Here is a 20,038-nt window from a genome sequence, read left to right as displayed (position 1 = left end):
GTTTAGAAACTAAAAAACCTGATAAACACTGTCTTTAAAAGTAAAGATTACATCACACGTAAGTGGTCCCATGTTGATTAATACTTGCCTCTTGAATGATAGCTCCCCTTCTTCTCTCTCTGATGATCAGTTTTGATTAATATATTTTGCCCCCTCTTCCTAAATTGTAGCCTCGAAATTTTACTTTAAGGTTGCAACCGACCGTCACCGTAATGCACTCAACTGTGTTTCTACAAGTTGTTGTTGTTTTCTCCACGATTTTGACTTGACGCGGTTTAGGGGTAAAAATCCCATTCCCTTTTTACAGACTTTATTTTTAACTTGCACATATGCCACAATTTTAAAAATTTCAGTTTGAAATCAGGCAAAAAAGCAACCTTAGATTGTCTTAAATTTTGAGCAGAGATGACCTTCGATTGAGATTTATTCAAAATCTACATCTGTCTAAGGTTGCTTTTGTGCTGAAATTAGGAGAAATATTTATAACAAAGGTATCGTTTATAGTTAGTTTTTCAAAGTAGTTTTAGTATCAAAAAATTTATTTAGTGCCATACGAAAAAATCCCCAAAATAAAAACTGCAGCAGTATAACAACGTATCTTCATAAACATTTCCTCTGTTTTATGTTAGAAAATCAATGAAATTTCTGTCTTTTGCTTATTAAAGCCTTACTTTAATCTTTTAGCAAAAGCATCTTAAAAACGAGAAAAATTGATGATGAAAGGGGGAACTTAAGTAAAAAAATTAGCAGAGAAGATGGTTATGGGAAAATCGTGTAAGACTTAATTCCTTGGGAATAAACCAGCACACTAAATCACCCATCCCCCTTGCCGTGTTTTATTCAATATATCAGTTTTGGTCTTACATTAATTTTTGTTTAAAGTGTTTAGATTGGTTAACATAAAAATATAATAAATAATGTTTAATTAAAGACTTAAAAAAGAAGATTTCTTTGAAAACACTATTTAATCTGAGATTTTCAGTCTGAAACGAATGTTCTATTCTTTTATATATACGCTGCATTTTTTTACATGGTTTCTTCGGGACACTGAGTAAAACCAGAATGACCTGTATTAAGTTAGTTAATTTCTGCACTGAACTTGGTGATACGAAACTTAGATAACTACTCTTACCTACCCACATTTTGCGAAAATACTACAATCGAGAAATAAAAGAATTGTTAAATATTTCAGAAAAAAAGATTTTGATTCTGAAACGAAAATAAATCCTGAGAAGCAAGCCTTGGCTCCTTTGTTGGGCCAAAAAGTGATTATTCCAATATGCTTTGAAGCGTTGATCAGTAAATACTTAAATGTGAAATACTTGTTGCAAAAGTCAGCCGTTTTCAAAATTAATTTTTGATAAAAAAGGATGACTATTACATACACATACTTCTATTGCATTTGTACTTACTGTTTATCAGTAAACAAAGAAAAAAATTCTCTGAGGTTCGTAATCGGTTAAAAAAAGTAACCGTGAAAGACGTATGTATTGCCTTCATTTCGATGATGCGCACGTAAGGGGGCACATTTAAGATGGTAATTTCGTTGCTTAAACTTTTCCGACTACCTTGAATTCGTATTTTCTTTATCTTGTTGGAAGTTTCGTTAAGTTTTGCTGTTACATCATTCTTTCGCAAATAACATTTAACTTGCTTTATGACCGTGAACTAAGGAGCACGACCATTTCCTGTGGGATGGGAGGAAAGATTAAGATGCTTGCATGCAAACAACGATATCTTTGGAAAATAGAAGTTATACAGTCTGATAGCAGTGTCTGAGCGATTAGCGCGTTAAAAACAGAGTTCTCTACACCTTTTCGCTTATTCTACAGAATATCGTCAATGGGGCGACGGTGATGTAGCCAAAGTTAATAGTTTGAGCTTCAATTATCCGCTGTAAAAAGGGAGGTCTTTCAACTTTGAGCTCTTACTATTTCTAAAAAATATACATATGGATTTTCACATCTAAAATACATGGTGATAAAAAGCAGTAACTGCTAAATTGCTGTATATAAGCAAATGCAAGTATTAAGATACAATAACACGCCGAAAAAATATTAATTTAGAAGTCAAACAACAAAATCAGCGTTATATTTTCAAATTTTCACAGGACTAGTTTCGATGGCTTTACCGAACCATCATCCTCAGCTGAAAAAGCGAAAAAAAATTAATTAAATGAAATTTCATGAAAAAAATTAAATATTTTTTTTTCGCTTTTGCAGCTGAGGATGATGGTTCGGTAAAACCATCGAAACTAGTCCTGTGAAAATTTGAAAATATAACGCTGAGTTTTGTTGTTTGACTTCTAAATTAATTAAATGCAAGTATGTTTGACGACACAGGGCTGTTGTGCGATGTTTTACTTTTACAGAACGCTAGGTTCCGAGTTAATCAGTTTTCCAAGGGAAAATATAAATGAAAAAACTAACAAATACTAGAAAAATCTTAATTTCCCTGTATCTATTTACGTAGTAGATTTATTTGATTATATTATATCTATTGCTATTATTGTTGTTACCAACATACTTGTTTTCAGTCAGTATTTGTTCATACGTTTACAGTTCATACAAGAAACTGCACCTTATTTTTGTCAACAGAATTAACTTAAAGAGTCTAGCTATAGAAAGAAAGAAGTTTAAAAATTACGACATAATTCAAGGAATTCTGAAATATGACTTAAATATACAAAGCTGCTTCTTACTGTAGATTCGATACATGTTTTCTGTTTGCTGGTTGCGCATTAAATGAACTAAAATGGCTGTTTGCTTTCACATTAGTAACTAATGAGCAAAGCATAAACAATTTTAGGATTTCGAAGTGTATGTTCACGCATTTCGAATGTATATGTCATGAAGCAACTGAGAAAGTAAAACATAACAGTGAAACAGTGAAAATATTTGCATCAATTAAAATATTAAAAATTGCATGACTATGTAAACAAGACATAAAAATTACAAAAACCTTAATTTTTAATACTTTTTTCCTGGTTTTAGCGGTTCTCTTTAATTGATATTGTTCTTTTGGAATGTACAGAATTAGCTTATTTCAAATTTAAGATCGGAAACTCTTCTTTGTTACCTGGACCTCAGTCGATCCTTATGTTCAAAAATCCAGACGATTAGGTGCTTCTTACTCAATCGTGTAGTCTAAATACGTATTTGCTGAAATGCAAATAAATTTATATTTAATATTCTTTTTTAAATTATTAATAATTAATTAATTTAAATTATTTAAATATTCTTTTTTAAATTCTTTTGTCATATTTTACTTCAAAAGCGATTATACTGCTGCAAAAATAAATAAATAAAAAATAAAGTGGTATTAATTAATGAAAGAACATATTACAGTGTGCTTTTAAATAAAGTTTACCTTCAATCACACGTATGCGACGTACCTTAAATGACATAATGCGACGAAAATCACTTCAATCGCACAATGCTACGCCACCATAAGACTAACAGAAAGTAGCAGGTATCCTGCATATTATAAGGAAAATAAGACTTATTGTTAGTCAGAGCGCAAACGGTTATTCACTTCCGCCGAAGTGCGTGACAGATTGTATTAGATCCATTTTTGACAGTAGCAATAACGTAAAAATATTAACAAAAATGATCAGTTGGATGTATTAAAAATAACATGACCTTGATAACATATAATATAAACTATATCAGGTAAAGATATTATTAAAAACTAAAACTATAAGTTTTTAAAACTTACGTATATTGCTTCTAAATTGCTCAATTATCTAAGAAATATACTATTTTAATATCAAAGGTATTAATAATGTCAAACGACAACTGCAATCTGCCCAGGTGTCGGAATGATAAAGGAAAGATCCTCGTGAAATGTTAATAGTTGGCAGACCTCGGGTTGATAAGCAATTTGGTAGCATAACATAATGTAACGTAACGGTGACCAAAAAAATAAGACATTTCTAGCGATAAAACTGCTTTCTTCGAAAGTGAATGGATGTAACTGCATTTCTTTAACCTATGTTTGGGAAAGGAGCCCTTAGTTATGTTTAGCAAAGAATCGCTCTCAGAGTAGAGAAGTTCTATATACGAAACGTAATCACTTATCCATAATTTATTCAATGGTATCCTAAAAATGTGTTTAAAATGAAAACAATATGTATAGCTGTTTTCATTCTTTTCCCCTCGTGTAATATGAGGCACTTTTTAAAGGAAAGTTTTCCATAAAGGCGTTCCTTGTCTTAGCTAGATAACCTTCGAGTTACTTTGCCTTGATCTATTAACCAACGAACCCTTGACGAAGCCTTCGGTGAAGCCATCGTGTTTTATGGCAGATAGCTTCCGTCTGCTTTGCTATAATTAATAAATCTAATCTCAATAATGATGTGAATAACGCTGTGTGTGCGACAGAACCTAATTAAGAATTTTAGGCTTTTCTAATCTAGTCCCACAAATAGCCGAGTGGTTAAGACCGCTGAAGAGTGGGAGTTCCACACGGGCCCGAACCCAGGCGAACGGGCTGCGAGGTTCGTTATGGTCATTTTTCCCGTCCGTAGTTTAGGGAAATACGACAGACGGAAAATTATTTGTTTTATAAATAATAAGGGAAAAATTATTTCCCCCGTATTATTTATAAAACAAATTCATCAAGATCTCGTAAAGTCAGATTCCTCTGCAGAGGTAGCTTACTAGAATGCACTTCTGTTGAAATGACTGTATAACACAGGTATCGAAGTATTTTCTACAAATGGTAGTTGTTAAAATGCATTCATATTTAGAAAAAAGTTTTCGGTGGTTATTCTTGCTACGATTTTCTGAATACGTCTATAACCATGTCTGAATAGGATCGATGATTTTTAACATATCAATATGTCATTGAATGCAGTGTCTCCTATTCGCTGGATTTATTCATCTATCGGAGGAAATTTATGGAGGTTAGGAAGAAGTTTTCAATCAATAACAAGCATACATCTTAGAGATTTGTTTTCCATCTCATTAATCTACTCATGAATTAATTTTTCTTATTTTCCTTCATCGGCATCGGCGACTTCGAGGCTCGTTAAATTTTATCTTCGTATCATTCGTATGCTCCTATAATTAAATTATCATTTACGGCTTAAGCGATTCGTGAGTTTGAAAATCTTTGGCGTAAAGATTTATAAATTACCACATTTTCTATTTCTGTAACATTAATTTTCTCTATAAAAATTACTTTTGTCTGGTTCGATTTTTTGTTCGTTCAAATTGAAGAACTGCCCTAGTATGCACATCTAATGCGCGTATATTATTGTGAGGTAATGGGTTTGAAATATATGCTTATTAACTCATGTGTCCTTACAATATTCATTTTATGATTTAATAAAGAGAAATGATTGGGATTTTTGCTCTCTTTTGGTTTAACGTATATGACTTTGGGGTGGGGGACATTAAATTAAAAAAAACTTGTCATGAGAACAATGTTACTATTATTATTTTTTAATTATGTTTACGCACACGGTTGTTTCTGCCAAGGCGGTGGGATGCCTTCACGGAGGGCTCTTTAAGGAAACTGCCCCGTATACTTATTACAAATTGAAGAAAACCACGAGAACTTACGCGTAGCCACGTTCTTACACGTTCTAGGGATTTGAACTCGGATGGAAACTACGAGTATTCAGCGACTTTACAGAAAAGCTCAACCGTTGGTGGGCACGAACATATTATATTGTAATGGCTGTTGTTTTAACTGAAATAAAAAGAAATGACCTAATTTTTTATAAAGAGAGAAAAGTTTACTCTGCCATTGTAAAGTTTATCTGCTGCATTTTTTAACTTTTTTTAGTATTGTAATAAAATGTCTGGTTCACATCAGACACGCTATTCTTCAAACAATGTGGAGCGATGTAAATTTTCCGAAACCTAGCTTTCAAAGCCAATCTCGCAACATGGAAGATTATGGAGTTCTCAATCTAGGTACTGTAGTCTTGTTGTGGTTTTCCCACTTGTCTTGACCGAATCAGAGCAAATCCACGAACTTAATCATGGCAAGAAGCTCAAGATTACATCTGTCGTTGGCATGAGCCTTGAGTGCTATATAAGTGGCAGTGCAGCTTTGCCCAGCCCCGTCCCAGTTTTGGTGAAAGGGCACGGGTGCGAGGATCTCTCTCCTCTTTCCCTACCACTAAACCATTCCAGAGGGCTTTCGACTCGCCGTGTAGTTTGAGTGCCGCCATACTGCACAGACACCATACAGTTACAAACATCCCTGCCTTGTCCTAGAGTTCAAACCCGAGCCCAACGAACGGTACAGAAGCCAAGAACACTAACCACTATGCCTATCTCAAGGTGGCACTGGAGTCTTTTTATTCCATTATCATTATTTTCTGTTCATTTCTGGATTCGCCTTATATTCCGTTTTTAATTCCTACTAACATTCTTTTTTCCCCATCTTGTTCACTTATTTTAGGCTCTTTTGCATTTACATATACGATATTCTCACTTTATTAAGTGAGTTGCATGGTTGCAGTTGAGTTATTTGCATGGTGAAAGAGTGAAAATATAAAAACCTACTCCTTAGAAAACTCTTAGAAGCATATGTATTTCTAAAGATCAGTTACTGTTTTTAAGAATATAAAATAGTTAAGAACTGATGCAGGAATTCATTATTGTTCTGTGGGAAAATACTCAATTTTCTTGCTTAGAAATCCCAAATTTACGAGAACCATATTTTTCTAAAAAAATGAATACGGTTAGTATTCCTTAGTTTAGTAATTTACGAATACTTGCCTCTGATTCTAAGGCTTTTGACGTGCTGGTTGATTTCTCGAGTTCTTCTCTTCCTACTTTGTGGCATCTAATATACTATTAACCTATACATTGGCCAAACTAAGAGAGCCTTAAAATTTCGCGTCAAGGAACATGAGGCATATGTTAGAAAAAAGGAAAAACAGAAGTTTTCTGTTGCTCAATATTGTTGGTCCGAAAATCACACTTTCAATTTTTCTGCTGCCAAAATTATTCAAAAAACATCTTCCATTGGAGAACTGGATTTTCTAGAGGCGTTTCGCATTCAAAAAAATCTTTCTGTTCTAGTTAACGATCCTAATTCCAATCCATCTTTGCCTTTAAAGAAATTATGTTTTAGTTCTGGTTTCACCAACAAATGGCGCCATTTGCTGACTCTTGTCCAGGCTTTCTTATCTTATCTAATCATTATTTCCTATCTTGTTCATTTGCGGTTTTGCAGCTGAGGATGGTGGTTCGGTAAAACCATCGAAACTAGTCCTGTGAAAATTGTGAAATACGACGCTGATTTTTGTTGTTTGACTTTTGAATTAGTATTTATTTGGCGTGTTATTGTGTCTTAATTATGAAAGCCCCAAACAGACTTATTTTTTGCTTTTTTTTTCCACGTGGTTTTCGTCGGGTTGAGTTTGTATGTGTTTCGGAGCCGAAAACGGTTTATTTTTGCACGCGGTGTGCCCGCCATTTTGTGATTGCATGGGTTTCGGTAAGTACTTTTGTACAATTATTAAGTTCTGTTTATGTTTCGTATATTTGGATATTGTGCTTTGCTTGTCTGATTTCATGCAATTTGGTTACAAACGTTTTGTTTTCTATTCGTTTCAGTGAGGGATTTTTCTTCTGTTTTGTGTGTGCTTTATTATTGCTTAGTTAATTTAGTTTGATTTTCTGCAGTGTTTATCATGCCTTCATCCGTTAATCGTTTCACTAAATTACGCCTGAAACGGCAAAAATTCCTGAATCATCTTAACTTTTTACTTAAATGTAAAAAATTGATCCCCAATTTTATTCAAATCAAATCTAATCAAAAACCTTCCAGTCGCGTTTCAAGAATTCTGTTAAATTGCAAGCTTACCTTACTTCGGTCCATCATAAGGGATACACGTCAACAATTGTCCAAAATTGAACATGAACTCTATAATCTTCATCTGGAACTCGCTAATTCACAACATTCGCTTATCCCATCTGTTGCGAATTGTGCCAGATTATATTCTCTTCCCAAAATTCATAAATGTGGTATTCCTTTCCGCCCTATTGTATCAAATTTAGGTAGTGCCTTGTATCCATTAGCTAAATATTTAGTTTCTAGATTTTCAACTCTATTAGACAACAGCATTTACACCATAAAAAATTCAGTAGAGTTTGTGAAAAAGGTTAAAAACATTTCTCCTAGAAATTTACGCATGGTTTCTTTTGATGTAAAATCATTATTCACCAGTGTTCCAGTGGAGGGTGCATTAAGATGTCTAGAAACCAGACTTCGCGAATTTAATTTCTCTTGCATCGAAATTGATGAGCTAATTTATTTCACTCAACTCTGTTTGAAACAAACGCATTTTGTTTTCCAAAATAAATATTACAAGCAAACTGAGGTATTAGCCATGGGAAGCCCCCTCAGTCCGATCCTGGCTGATATCTACATGCATTATTATGAATCAAAATTGTTTGAAACTTTAAACTTCCCGGTATGGTTCCGCTACGTAGACGATACTTTTACCCTGTGTGAAGGTAATAAAGATGATTTAAATAAAGTTCTTTCAACAATGAATTCTATTGATCCTGCTATTCAGTTCACTTTTGAACTTGAGACTTGCAATTCTCTTCCGTTTCTCAACATTCTGGTCACACGTAACACATCCAACTTCAGTACTGCGGTTTACCGTAAACCATCATCGGTTTGCCTTCCACCACACTTTAAATCATGTCATCCGACTAAACAAAAGTTAGTTTCATTTTATTCCTATGTTTTCCGTACTCTTCACATTTGCTCCTCCAAACTGTCCATTCATGAAGAACTAAATTATTTAAAAGCAATAGCTATTGACAGGTGCTTTTCACCCAACATTATTAATCAAGCAGTTAAAAAATTCTCATCTCAACACACTAAAAGGCACACTCTTGTTTTAGGAGATTATAAAAATTCTGTTGTCATTCCCTTCTTTCCATCAATTAGCTATAAAGTTGCACATATTTTGCAGAAATTTAACTTTAGGATCGTTTATTCTCCCATCAATAAAATTCCGAGTTCCATACTCAAGAACCCCATTCCGGATATGAATTCCTGGAGTATTTATAGGATTCCTTGCGAGTGTGGTTTAATATACATTGGCCAAACTAAGAGAGCCTTAAAATTTCGCGTCAAGGAATATGAGGCATATGTTAGAAAAAAGGAAACACAGAAGTCTTCTGTTGCTCAACATTGTTGGTCCGAAAAATCACACTTTCAATTTTTCTGCTGCCAAAATTATTCAAAAAACATCTTCCATTGGAAAACTGGATGATGATGAACTTTGCTAGAGGCGTTTCACATTCAAAAAAACCTTTCTGTTCTAGTTAACGATCCTAATTACAATCCATCTTTGCCTTCAGCCTTTAAAGAAATTATGTTTTAGTTCTGGTTTTACCAACAGATGGCGCCACTTGCTGACTCTTGTCCAGGCTTTCTTATCTTATCTAATCATTATTTCCTATCTTGTTCATTTGCGGTTTTGCAGCTGAGGATGGTGGTTCGGTAAAACCATCGAAACTAGTCCTGTGAAAATTGTGAAATACGACGCTGATTTTTGTTGTTTGACTTTTGAATTAGTATTTATTTGGCGTGTTATTGTGTCTTAATTATGAAAGCCCCAAACAGACTTATTTTTTGCTTTTTTTTTCCACGTGGTTTTCGTCGGGTTGAGTTTGTATGTGTTTCGGAGCCGAAAACGGTTTATTTTTGCACGCGGTGTGCCCGCCATTTTGTGATTGCATGGGTTTCGGTAAGTACTTTTGTACAATTATTAAGTTCTGTTTATGTTTCGTATATTTGGATATTGTGCTTTGCTTGTCTGATTTCATGCAATTTGGTTACAAACGTTTTGTTTTCTATTCGTTTCAGTGAGGGATTTTTCTTCTGTTTTGTGTGTGCTTTATTATTGCTTAGTTAATTTAGTTTGATTTTCTGCAGTGTTTATCATGCCTTCATCCGTTAATCGTTTCACTAAATTACGCCTGAAACGGCAAAAATTCCTGAATCATCTTAACTTTTTACTTAAATGTAAAAAATTGATCCCCAATTTTATTCAAATCAAATCTAATCAAAAACCTTCCAGTCGCGTTTCAAGAATTCTGTTAAATTGCAAGCTTACCTTACTTCGGTCCATCATAAGGGATACACGTCAACAATTGTCCAAAATTGAACATGAACTCTATAATCTTCATCTGGAACTCGCTAATTCACAACATTCGCTTATCCCATCTGTTGCGAATTGTGCCAGATTATATTCTCTTCCCAAAATTCATAAATGTGGTATTCCTTTCCGCCCTATTGTATCAAATTTAGGTAGTGCCTTGTATCCATTAGCTAAATATTTAGTTTCTAGATTTTCAACTCTATTAGACAACAGCATTTACACCATAAAAAATTCAGTAGAGTTTGTGAAAAAGGTTAAAAACATTTCTCCTAGAAATTTACGCATGGTTTCTTTTGATGTAAAATCATTATTCACCAGTGTTCCAGTGGAGGGTGCATTAAGATGTCTAGAAACCAGACTTCGCGAATTTAATTTCTCTTGCATCGAAATTGATGAGCTAATTTATTTCACTCAACTCTGTTTGAAACAAACGCATTTTGTTTTCCAAAATAAATATTACAAGCAAACTGAGGTATTAGCCATGGGAAGCCCCCTCAGTCCGATCCTGGCTGATATCTACATGCATTATTATGAATCAAAATTGTTTGAAACTTTAAACTTCCCGGTATGGTTCCGCTACGTAGACGATACTTTTACCCTGTGTGAAGGTAATAAAGATGATTTAAATAAAGTTCTTTCAACAATGAATTCTATTGATCCTGCTATTCAGTTCACTTTTGAACTTGAGACTTGCAATTCTCTTCCGTTTCTCAACATTCTGGTCACACGTAACACATCCAACTTCAGTACTGCGGTTTACCGTAAACCATCATCGGTTTGCCTTCCACCACACTTTAAATCATGTCATCCGACTAAACAAAAGTTAGTTTCATTTTATTCCTATGTTTTCCGTACTCTTCACATTTGCTCCTCCAAACTGTCCATTCATGAAGAACTAAATTATTTAAAAGCAATAGCTATTGACAGGTGCTTTTCACCCAACATTATTAATCAAGCAGTTAAAAAATTCTCATCTCAACACACTAAAAGGCACACTCTTGTTTTAGGAGATTATAAAAATTCTGTTGTCATTCCCTTCTTTCCATCAATTAGCTATAAAGTTGCACATATTTTGCAGAAATTTAACTTTAGGATCGTTTATTCTCCCATCAATAAAATTCCGAGTTCCATACTCAAGAACCCCATTCCGGATATGAATTCCTGGAGTATTTATAGGATTCCTTGCGAGTGTGGTTTAATATACATTGGCCAAACTAAGAGAGCCTTAAAATTTCGCGTCAAGGAATATGAGGCATATGTTAGAAAAAAGGAAACACAGAAGTCTTCTGTTGCTCAACATTGTTGGTCCGAAAAATCACACTTTCAATTTTTCTGCTGCCAAAATTATTCAAAAAACATCTTCCATTGGAAAACTGGATGATGATGAACTTTGCTAGAGGCGTTTCACATTCAAAAAAACCTTTCTGTTCTAGTTAACGATCCTAATTACAATCCATCTTTGCCTTCAGCCTTTAAAGAAATTATGTTTTAGTTCTGGTTTTACCAACAGATGGCGCCACTTGCTGACTCTTGTCCAGGCTTTCTTATCTTATCTAATCATTATTTCCTATCTTGTTCATTTGCGGTTTTGCAGCTGAGGATGATGGTTCGGTAAAACTATCAAAACTAGTCCTGTGAAAATTTTGAAATATAACGCTGATTTTTGTTGTTTGACTTTTGAATTAATACTATAAACCTGTTGAAGCTTTGAGATGTTGTAAAGTAATAATTTATGATTCAAAGCTTTAAGTAAATTTAAGTGATATTTTTAAATCATATATGTTTAGAGACTACCCAGTTTCGAATTCTTGCTGTTCGCAAACTGTAAATTTATATTCCCTAGCCATCTACTTGTTTTTCTGCTTTATATGTTTTTTTTTTTTTTTTTTTTTTTTTTTTTTCCCCTAGATTATTACAGAATTTCAAAATTTTTTCTAAATCTATACTATTAAAATATTTATATAAGATCTGCATTATCTAAGAACTGAATATGCTTCTTTTATATGTAGTAAGTGATTCACTATAACTTTCAGTAAACGAATATGTTATTCATTCTTCTAAAAAATTGTGCATAAACCTTTAACTTTACAGAGAGCAAGAGAAGCATCTTCAAAAACTATTAGGGTTAAAATTTTTAAGTTGATACCATTCTCTGAAGATTTCTTGTTTGCATGTTTTGTGATTTCGTGATTTTTACAAGTATTACTTTATTTCAGCAAGGGTCTAAGTTAAATCTCTTGATTTGAAAGGGGCGAAGGCCTGTTTGTCATTCAAATCTTTCTGCATTTTGTGTATTTTTGCCTATATTGCCTCGACTGTTAAGCCATGTAGTTATAGTAACCAGAAAAAATGTGGCTAAATGGCGTAAGAAGCAGGAAGCGAAGATAGTGAAAGTGTAAAAGTAAAGTGAAAATAAATAAAAGGAAATTTCGTAATCCTAAATGCAACTGCGGAATTTTGCGTTCATCCTGCTACTAAATTTCTTGATGTGATTTCTTTCGCGTAGCGGGTACCTTCCGATTCATTTGGTAAGGAAAAGACTTCACCGAAAAAAATGCTTTCTGCTCTTTTAGTAAGTTACTTTCTCGCTTCTTAAGATGGTGCAGAAAGTAATAAAATTATAGCGAAGCAGCTCACAGATTTTGAGCGCAAATATGACCATGTCCGTGACGTTAAAGATTGCAGAAGCATGTAATTTAACTTCAAAATGTACCATTTAATATTTGTATTTCTCACTTGCGACTGACAGGAACCCCCACCCCCTCAAGGTAAAACGGTCAAATAGCACTAGAAATCTTGAAACTGAAAAATCCGAGAACTTTTACATTTAATCGAATAGCATCACGCTTCCTACAAGTAAGATTTCCTAACTAGATTTTCTGTGTATAAAATTCCATTAAGCAATCAGAAATTTTGACTTCTCGAGTAATTAATGATTTGACTCTTGTAAATTTTTCTTTCGAACTGCGAATCGTTGTATCACCCGTCTCTCCCCCTTCCGAATTAAAATCAATTTAAAGCATCTGTTCAGCAATGCTGTATTACGAATTAAGAACTCCTTGGATAATGTATAGATAGAGAATAAAAATATAACAAAGTGCTCTAAACTTCATATATATTCTGTAAAAGTTTTGAAGAAGTCAATCGTGAGATTACTGAAATGTGATAGTCTGTGAGAGTTAATTTTTTTTAATCGCATGATAGCCTAGTTGTAAAGCTGTCATGTAGAAATCGAACGCATTCTTGACCAAGCCCCGTAGCAGTGCTAGACTGGTAGGACACAAGCGATTTACAACTCCGATATTTTAGTTTGTTCTTTAGTCTTCCTTACTGTGCTTTTAAAATGTTTTCTGGTTTTCCGTTTCTACATAACGCGAGGAGGGGGAGCTCAATTTATTGGAAATGGCTTTTCTTTTCGCTTTAGCTTTTGCCTCCTCGTTTTAAATTACTGGAAGCATTTTGCAAAGTACTTTCGTATTTTTAAAAGTAATTTAAGATTGCTTTTCGGAAAACCTGAATCTAAATTTTGACGAACTGATGCGATTGAAACTTATTACTTTAACTTTCAATCAGTACTAAAGCTTGCTTATGCATACCTTTTACTCTGCCTTAATATAAATTCTCTCATCTTCTTTAGCCTTTCAGTGCAGATTTGTGTCAAAATTAGTGGAATAACTTTTTGTTCATCGTCGATTTTTAGCACTGCATTTTTCGCCTTCTAGTTCAAAAATAAGAAAAATTAATTGTAACTATTGCACAGAAAGCCTAAGTAAAGTTATAAAACTTCTACCCAGCCAATTGTATAGGCAAGTGCTCTTATCTGTATATAAGGGTTAATACAATTTAGTAAAAACACGGAAGTTATTTTCAAAAAACCATTTTCATGAATTTACCTTTTTTAAATTTCAGCATCCATTCTTAAAAAAATTTTTTTAAAAAGACGAAATACCTTGCTTCAAAAATTCCGTTTCAAAAAAAATTTTATTTAGCTTCTGTTTCAAAAAGTCGAAATATGAAAGAAAATTCAGTTTTTGGAACATATGTGCATTTGTATCCTTCTTTGTAACGCTAATATGAAATCATAAAATGAAACAAAAAATTCTTTAACAAATTTTAAAAAGGATGCAAGTATGAAAAAAAATTAAGGTGAAGTATGCTATCAACTCCAAAAGGAACTCGAAAGAATGATTGAAAGGAAAGAACTGAAAAGGGGCTAAAATTGAAAATAACAACATCCAAAATGTTGAAATCCAAATAACAAGGGTCTCCTGCTTTTTTTTATCTTCATAAATTCAAGGGCGATGCGAAAATCCTTGACACATTTTATAAAATAATTGAAAAAGAAATTATAAGTAACAGAAACCAATATATTAGCGCAAATGTGTGTTAAAACTGTTGGAAAAATCCTTTGGCTGACTATTCGTGCTTTCGAGTTTACGATACACGCACATTTTTTTCGATGTTATACACGCTAGAAGAAATCATGGAGTATATTCTATGAAAAGCTGAGGTCGCGAGGCACGACTCTTCTACCATATCCCTCTGTCGGGAAATTCCCTCTCCCAATAAGAGAGTAACCCTACATTGCTGCTAAATGATATATTAATGCAAATGAGAAATTTGAAGAGCAGCAAAATTTCATATCTGAGTGGACTTCTTTTGTAGTAGTAAGTTTAATACTTTTTTAAAAAAGGTTTATCTCTTTTTTAAAAAAATTCAGTAGCAGATGGAGTAAACTATGTTTTTAATTTTTTCTTCTTTTCATAATTAATTTTTCACCAACCTAAGTACCAGTGGATATTTTCTGAGTACTTTACATTAATTAATTTTCGTTAAAATTAATTCCTCATGACCTAGCTGTGATAAGTTTTTTATAGTTGTTTGATGACAAAATTTTAAAGAATTCTGCAAAATTTTTTATAGACATTATTTCTTACGGTTACATTTATTACGATCTTCACTTACATTAGGTCAACTAAAGGAACGCATGAAAGTTGAATTAGTTTAGCAGTAGTACACTAGCTATAAAGATTTACACAAGATAATGCGATACATATTTTAAAATAAGTTGTGTACCATCTCACCAGTGTATCTGTAACAACGTAGGCAGATCTGTATAGTATAACTGAGAGTCGCAATGTCGGCATACCAACTAGGTTCGAATCGCATCCTGATAGAAATAACTGTCGAAGTAAGCTTTTTGAAACATGCATCGAGCGCTAACACGGATTATATCTAAAAAACATAAAAATACCGCTGTCGAGCTCTCTGCGGAATTGATTACTGCGTGCGACTGTTCTGTCTGTTTCCATCAGAAGTGTTCTTTGCAAACTTCACGAAGATTAGGAAAGTGAATATTCACGCTTAAGTTGTTTATATGCAGGCCCTTATCTGTAGTTCTAATGCAGGTCATGGGTAATTGTTATTATATGCAGGCCCTTTATAACCATTATAAACGCCAACAACGAAAATCGTGGACTTCAAACAATGTGAAATATGCGTTACTTCTGCAATAATTCCACCTTCACAGTTTATCCGGCATCACAGAGAGCTTGCCTGCCAAGAGAACCTATAAAAGTTTTATCATCTGGAGTATTTCATGTCCAGAGCGGTATTACGGATATTGTGCAGCAATTCCGGCCATTATTTAGGCTTACTGATAGTTTTTAATTGGTCCACCACTGCCTAAGATTATCATCAGTTCTGTAGGGTTAGGTAGATGCGGTGTCTGAAGTATTATATCTGTAGTTAGTGTTTGTGTGTCACGATGGAAACGTACTAATGCGTAAAGCACAATGGACGGCAAAGAAATTTCATTACCATGAAAATGAGACACGGCGCATTTTATGGCTTGCATAATGATCCTATATAAATATTATTGAAATACTTGGTGTTTTGAAGGAACTAGACATAAAACATGTTCTTCCATAAGTAACGTGCACTGATTTAGCCCCCGTTTTGAAAAAGGAATGGCTCGTATATTGCTGAGCGTTTTACAGTGTTTTCCCCACTTGTTTATCTTTCTCAAGAACTATTGATAGTGTATTGGATACTAAACGAGACATTACGCTTGCGTCCCCCCCCCCTTTTTTTTTTTTTTTTTTTTTTTTTTTTCGTGGAGGGGGGTCTTACCAGCGTTATGGGTTCTTGTTCTAAAAGAAAAAAGAAGACCATTGAAAAGCAACCAACGCCTGTAGTAGACCATGACACCTCTTATACCAACTGAAATCATGCTCAGAAGCTCATTTTAATTACCTTGGTCTTTCAATATTTATCTTCTGTTTAACAATGAGATCCACTTTATTCAAAATTTGGGATTGCACATGATACATGTTACATTTTTCTGTTTTTGTAATTAACTTCATTCTTGATAATGATGTTTTTAGTCTAATACGTTTATTAAGTTTATTTTTTTTTCTTTTTCAGTTCCTGTTACAATACAAGTAGAAAATAATATAACTGCACAAAAGGCTGGAAAAAAAGCTAACTTAACGTGTCTAGTCATAGCCCATCCATTAGCAGAAGTTGAGTGGCTGAAAGGGGATGAGGTGGTCAACACCACTACAAATAGTCGCCTTCAAGTAGCCGTTACACCGGTTGATGCTACCACGATTCTGGCTTCCTTGAGTATTGATGACTTGCAACGAGAAGATAATGGAACTTACGTTTGTGAAGCAAGTAATGAGTTTACAAATGCTAGTGCAGCCCAAGACTTGCTTGTTCAAGGTAATGTATCTTACTGTATATGTTACTGTATTTTCATTAATCATTCTGTCTGTCATACAGTATATAAATTATAAATTAGAAATGCATCAAGACTACTCTCTCATTCAAATGAATGACGTCAACTATCTTGTAACAATTATGCACTTCACTGTTATGGATATATTACATTACTCGACATTGAAAATGCATTGCCAAGAAGGAGTGACCAGAAAGTGATGAAACTCGTCAGACAGAGAGAGACAGCAACGAACAATAAGTGATCTTTATTTTGAAATGATATGCATAATACAGAGCGAGAACAGTGTTGGCTCAGTGGGCTCGATCGAGATAAGGACAACAACATGGTTTTCCATGCGGTACGTAATACCAGTATGTCCGGGGACTTTCCCCAGAGCAGGACTGACACACCAGATCATAGACCTCCGACCCAGGTCCATATTCTAGAGGACCCATACAGAGTTGAAATATGCATAGTCCGTGGGACCTCATCCTCGCGAGCGCAACCCCCGCTGCCCTCTCCCGGCTTTTGCAAAGCATTAGGCAGAACTAAAACGTTGCTGTGTTAAAAACTCTGTCACCTTGCCTTCGGGAAAAAATTTCTTTGTTTGTGGGTTCTCTGTCCACTCTGTCAGTCCCCGCCACGAGAAATGAATGGGGTCGAACCCCCGGGGACTCGATCGACGATCTCCGATATAGCTCCAGACTGCAGGACCACCTTGGACGGCGATACGCGAAGCAACCCGTCTAAAAACAGAGTCAGTGAGACTACGGATGGTGTCCTGAGGAATGGCTTTCCATTCCCTGTAAACCATTTGCCACGGATCGTCTTCTGAACGCGGCAATGGCAAAGTCTGAAAATGTTTCCCAATCATATCCTAAATGTGTTCGATTGGTGAGAGATCAGAAGAGAATGGTGGCCAGGAAAGCATCTCTACACCTTCCAGATCATGTTGGTTAATGCGAGCAGTCTGGTCGGCCGTTATCCTGTTGATAAAGGGCATTGAGCACTCCTTGAAGGTGGGGGAGTGTCACGAGCCGCAGGGTTGTCATAGTGACGAACTAGAGGTAACCTGGAATCGTACGCAGTTACGCTCTAAACCATGATGCCACGTTATCGTGCGGTAGAGCGTTCCACAATTGCTGCCGGATTAGACCTGTCTCCACATCGAGCCACACTCGTACGCGGCAGCTATCATTGGAGAAACAGAAGCGTGACTCATGGGAGAATATGACCCTGTGCCATTCTTCGTACTCATCGCTCGAGCCAGGCACCATTGCAAACGTCGTTGGCGTCTATGATGTCGGGCCGATGGTAGTCTCTTAACGGACGCCACGAGTGCAGCCACTAAACATTAAGCGACTGCAGTTGGTTCTGATCGATATGGGAACATGCAGGGTGTCTTGAACATGCTGTAGAATGGAGACAGAAGTTGCTTGCGGTTCCGCCACCGCGGATGCGTCAATCCACGCGTGCTGACGTCACTCTGGCTGGCACCGGCACCCTTGCCACATTTCCTTGTTCCAACCATCTTCGCCATAGCTGTTGTGGTGTCACTGTGGACACGTTCAGGTGTGTGTCAGCTGAGATCTACTGTATGGACCAACCTGCACTTCTCAGTCCGATCACCATACCTCGTTTAAAATCATCTGTCTGCTGGAACTGCCTCCATTGACGACCGCCTGGCATTCTCTGCTATGACACGTGTCCTCTGAGACAAGAAGAAATTTTCTACGATGATTTTCCCTAGCAGAAATAATGGCACGAAAATTCAACATTCTGCAGGTTCCTTCCCTTATATCTTCTTCAACGTGCGCTTGAGAGCTGCGCATTTCACATAACTCGATGGCGTGCGTCTACCCTGAAATTTGCATAATTTTTTGACCATTCCCTATTGGTATTTTATCTTCAATGTCGTGTATTGTATGTACTAAAATAACAATTAGGCACTCATATTCATGTGCCAGATGCAAAGTATATAATCAGTTATAAGTAACTTAAGTAACTTTGATTAAATCTAAGTCTTCATGGCAAGCCAAATGAATGATAACATTTCTAAAACGACAGAGCTTATAGGGGTATTCATAGTCAACTAGAATCGGATTAAGACCTTTAAATGGCGCTGACTGTTTAAAATGTTTTGGTATTCCCGTAATTCAAAATATAAACAATGATAAATCTTAAAATGAAAATTTGTTTTTCTAAGTGAAATGAAATATGCATCAAGGAGGAAAATGTTTATTTTTTATAGTTCCGCTTTGTATTCTTAATATCTTTTTCCTGCATTTCTGAATTTCGAAATCTTTGATCACATTCTCAGAACTATTCTTATGTAGCGCGTCTACCTCTTCACTTTAAATGTGAAGTGTTTGCCGTGTTACTTAGTTGCTCTATGGAATTTTTAATATACTTCAGCTTTGAAAATGAATGCTTATACAAGCAATTAGCAAAGCTCGTTCTAGTAATTCGCAAAATTCGTGAATTAAAATTCTATGTTTTTAGGCTTTTAGACTGAATATAAAAGCATTATAACAAAGAGACGTGTAAGATTAGTCAGCTCTGAACCTATGATAAACGTTTTATTTTCAAACCCTTTTGATTGTTTTCGGCTACGAATTTATTTTTTTCTTTCTTTGCGCAAAATCCCTGATGACGATGCAGGAAAAGATGTAAATTTCATTTTCATTTGAGGTTTTTTTGCATATTTAACCCCCCCCCCCCAGTTTCTTTCAGTTTGCCACTGTGCTTCAGTTTTTTAGTTTTTGTCCTTAGTTTATTCCGTACTGAAAATGGGATTTTTTTTTTTATTTTATTTTTATTTTGTATTATCTATATATTTATATCTATCTATACGGATAGATATGGATAAATAGCCTAATACTTGCACTAAAACTGCTAAGAATATAAGAATTTATTTATTATGCATTATTTTTTTGCTATTTTTAATTTTGTTTTTGTAGGAAAAGTTTTGATAATTTTTGTATATTATACATATATTATCTACAGAGACTATTTAAAATTAAAAATGTCACCTTTTCACTTTAATTTCACCTTTCACCTTAATTTTCTAAGGTACAAATAATTTAAAATAATTTCGGTGCCTCAGGGAGTCAGAAACGAAGAGAAAAATAACTGATTTTGCCAGAAAAAGATGTTATATTCGTTGT

General features: G+C 34.8%; 1 protein-coding gene across 1 annotated transcript in view; it reads left to right on the top strand.

Moving 5' to 3' along the window:
• LOC118190559 (tyrosine-protein phosphatase 69D-like) overlaps positions 1-20,038 on the top strand; it is a gene marked incomplete at its 5' end in the record, with an annotated part of 240,084 nt that overhangs the window by 55,962 nt on the left and 164,084 nt on the right. The window contains one exon of the mRNA XM_085808231.1: positions 16,574-16,873. Coding sequence (XP_085664357.1) covers positions 16,574-16,873 — 300 coding nt within the window. The remainder of the gene's footprint in view (positions 1-16,573; positions 16,874-20,038) is intronic.

Source organism: Stegodyphus dumicola, chromosome X1 (assembly GCF_044657685.1).
Source record: "Stegodyphus dumicola isolate Sdum_Otavi_A_Nest chromosome X1, ASM4465768v1".
In the NCBI taxonomy this organism is placed as follows: domain Eukaryota; kingdom Metazoa; phylum Arthropoda; class Arachnida; order Araneae; family Eresidae; genus Stegodyphus; species Stegodyphus dumicola.
The sequence above is the reverse complement of the archived record's forward strand: the minus strand, read 5'-3'. Positions and strand labels throughout refer to the sequence as shown.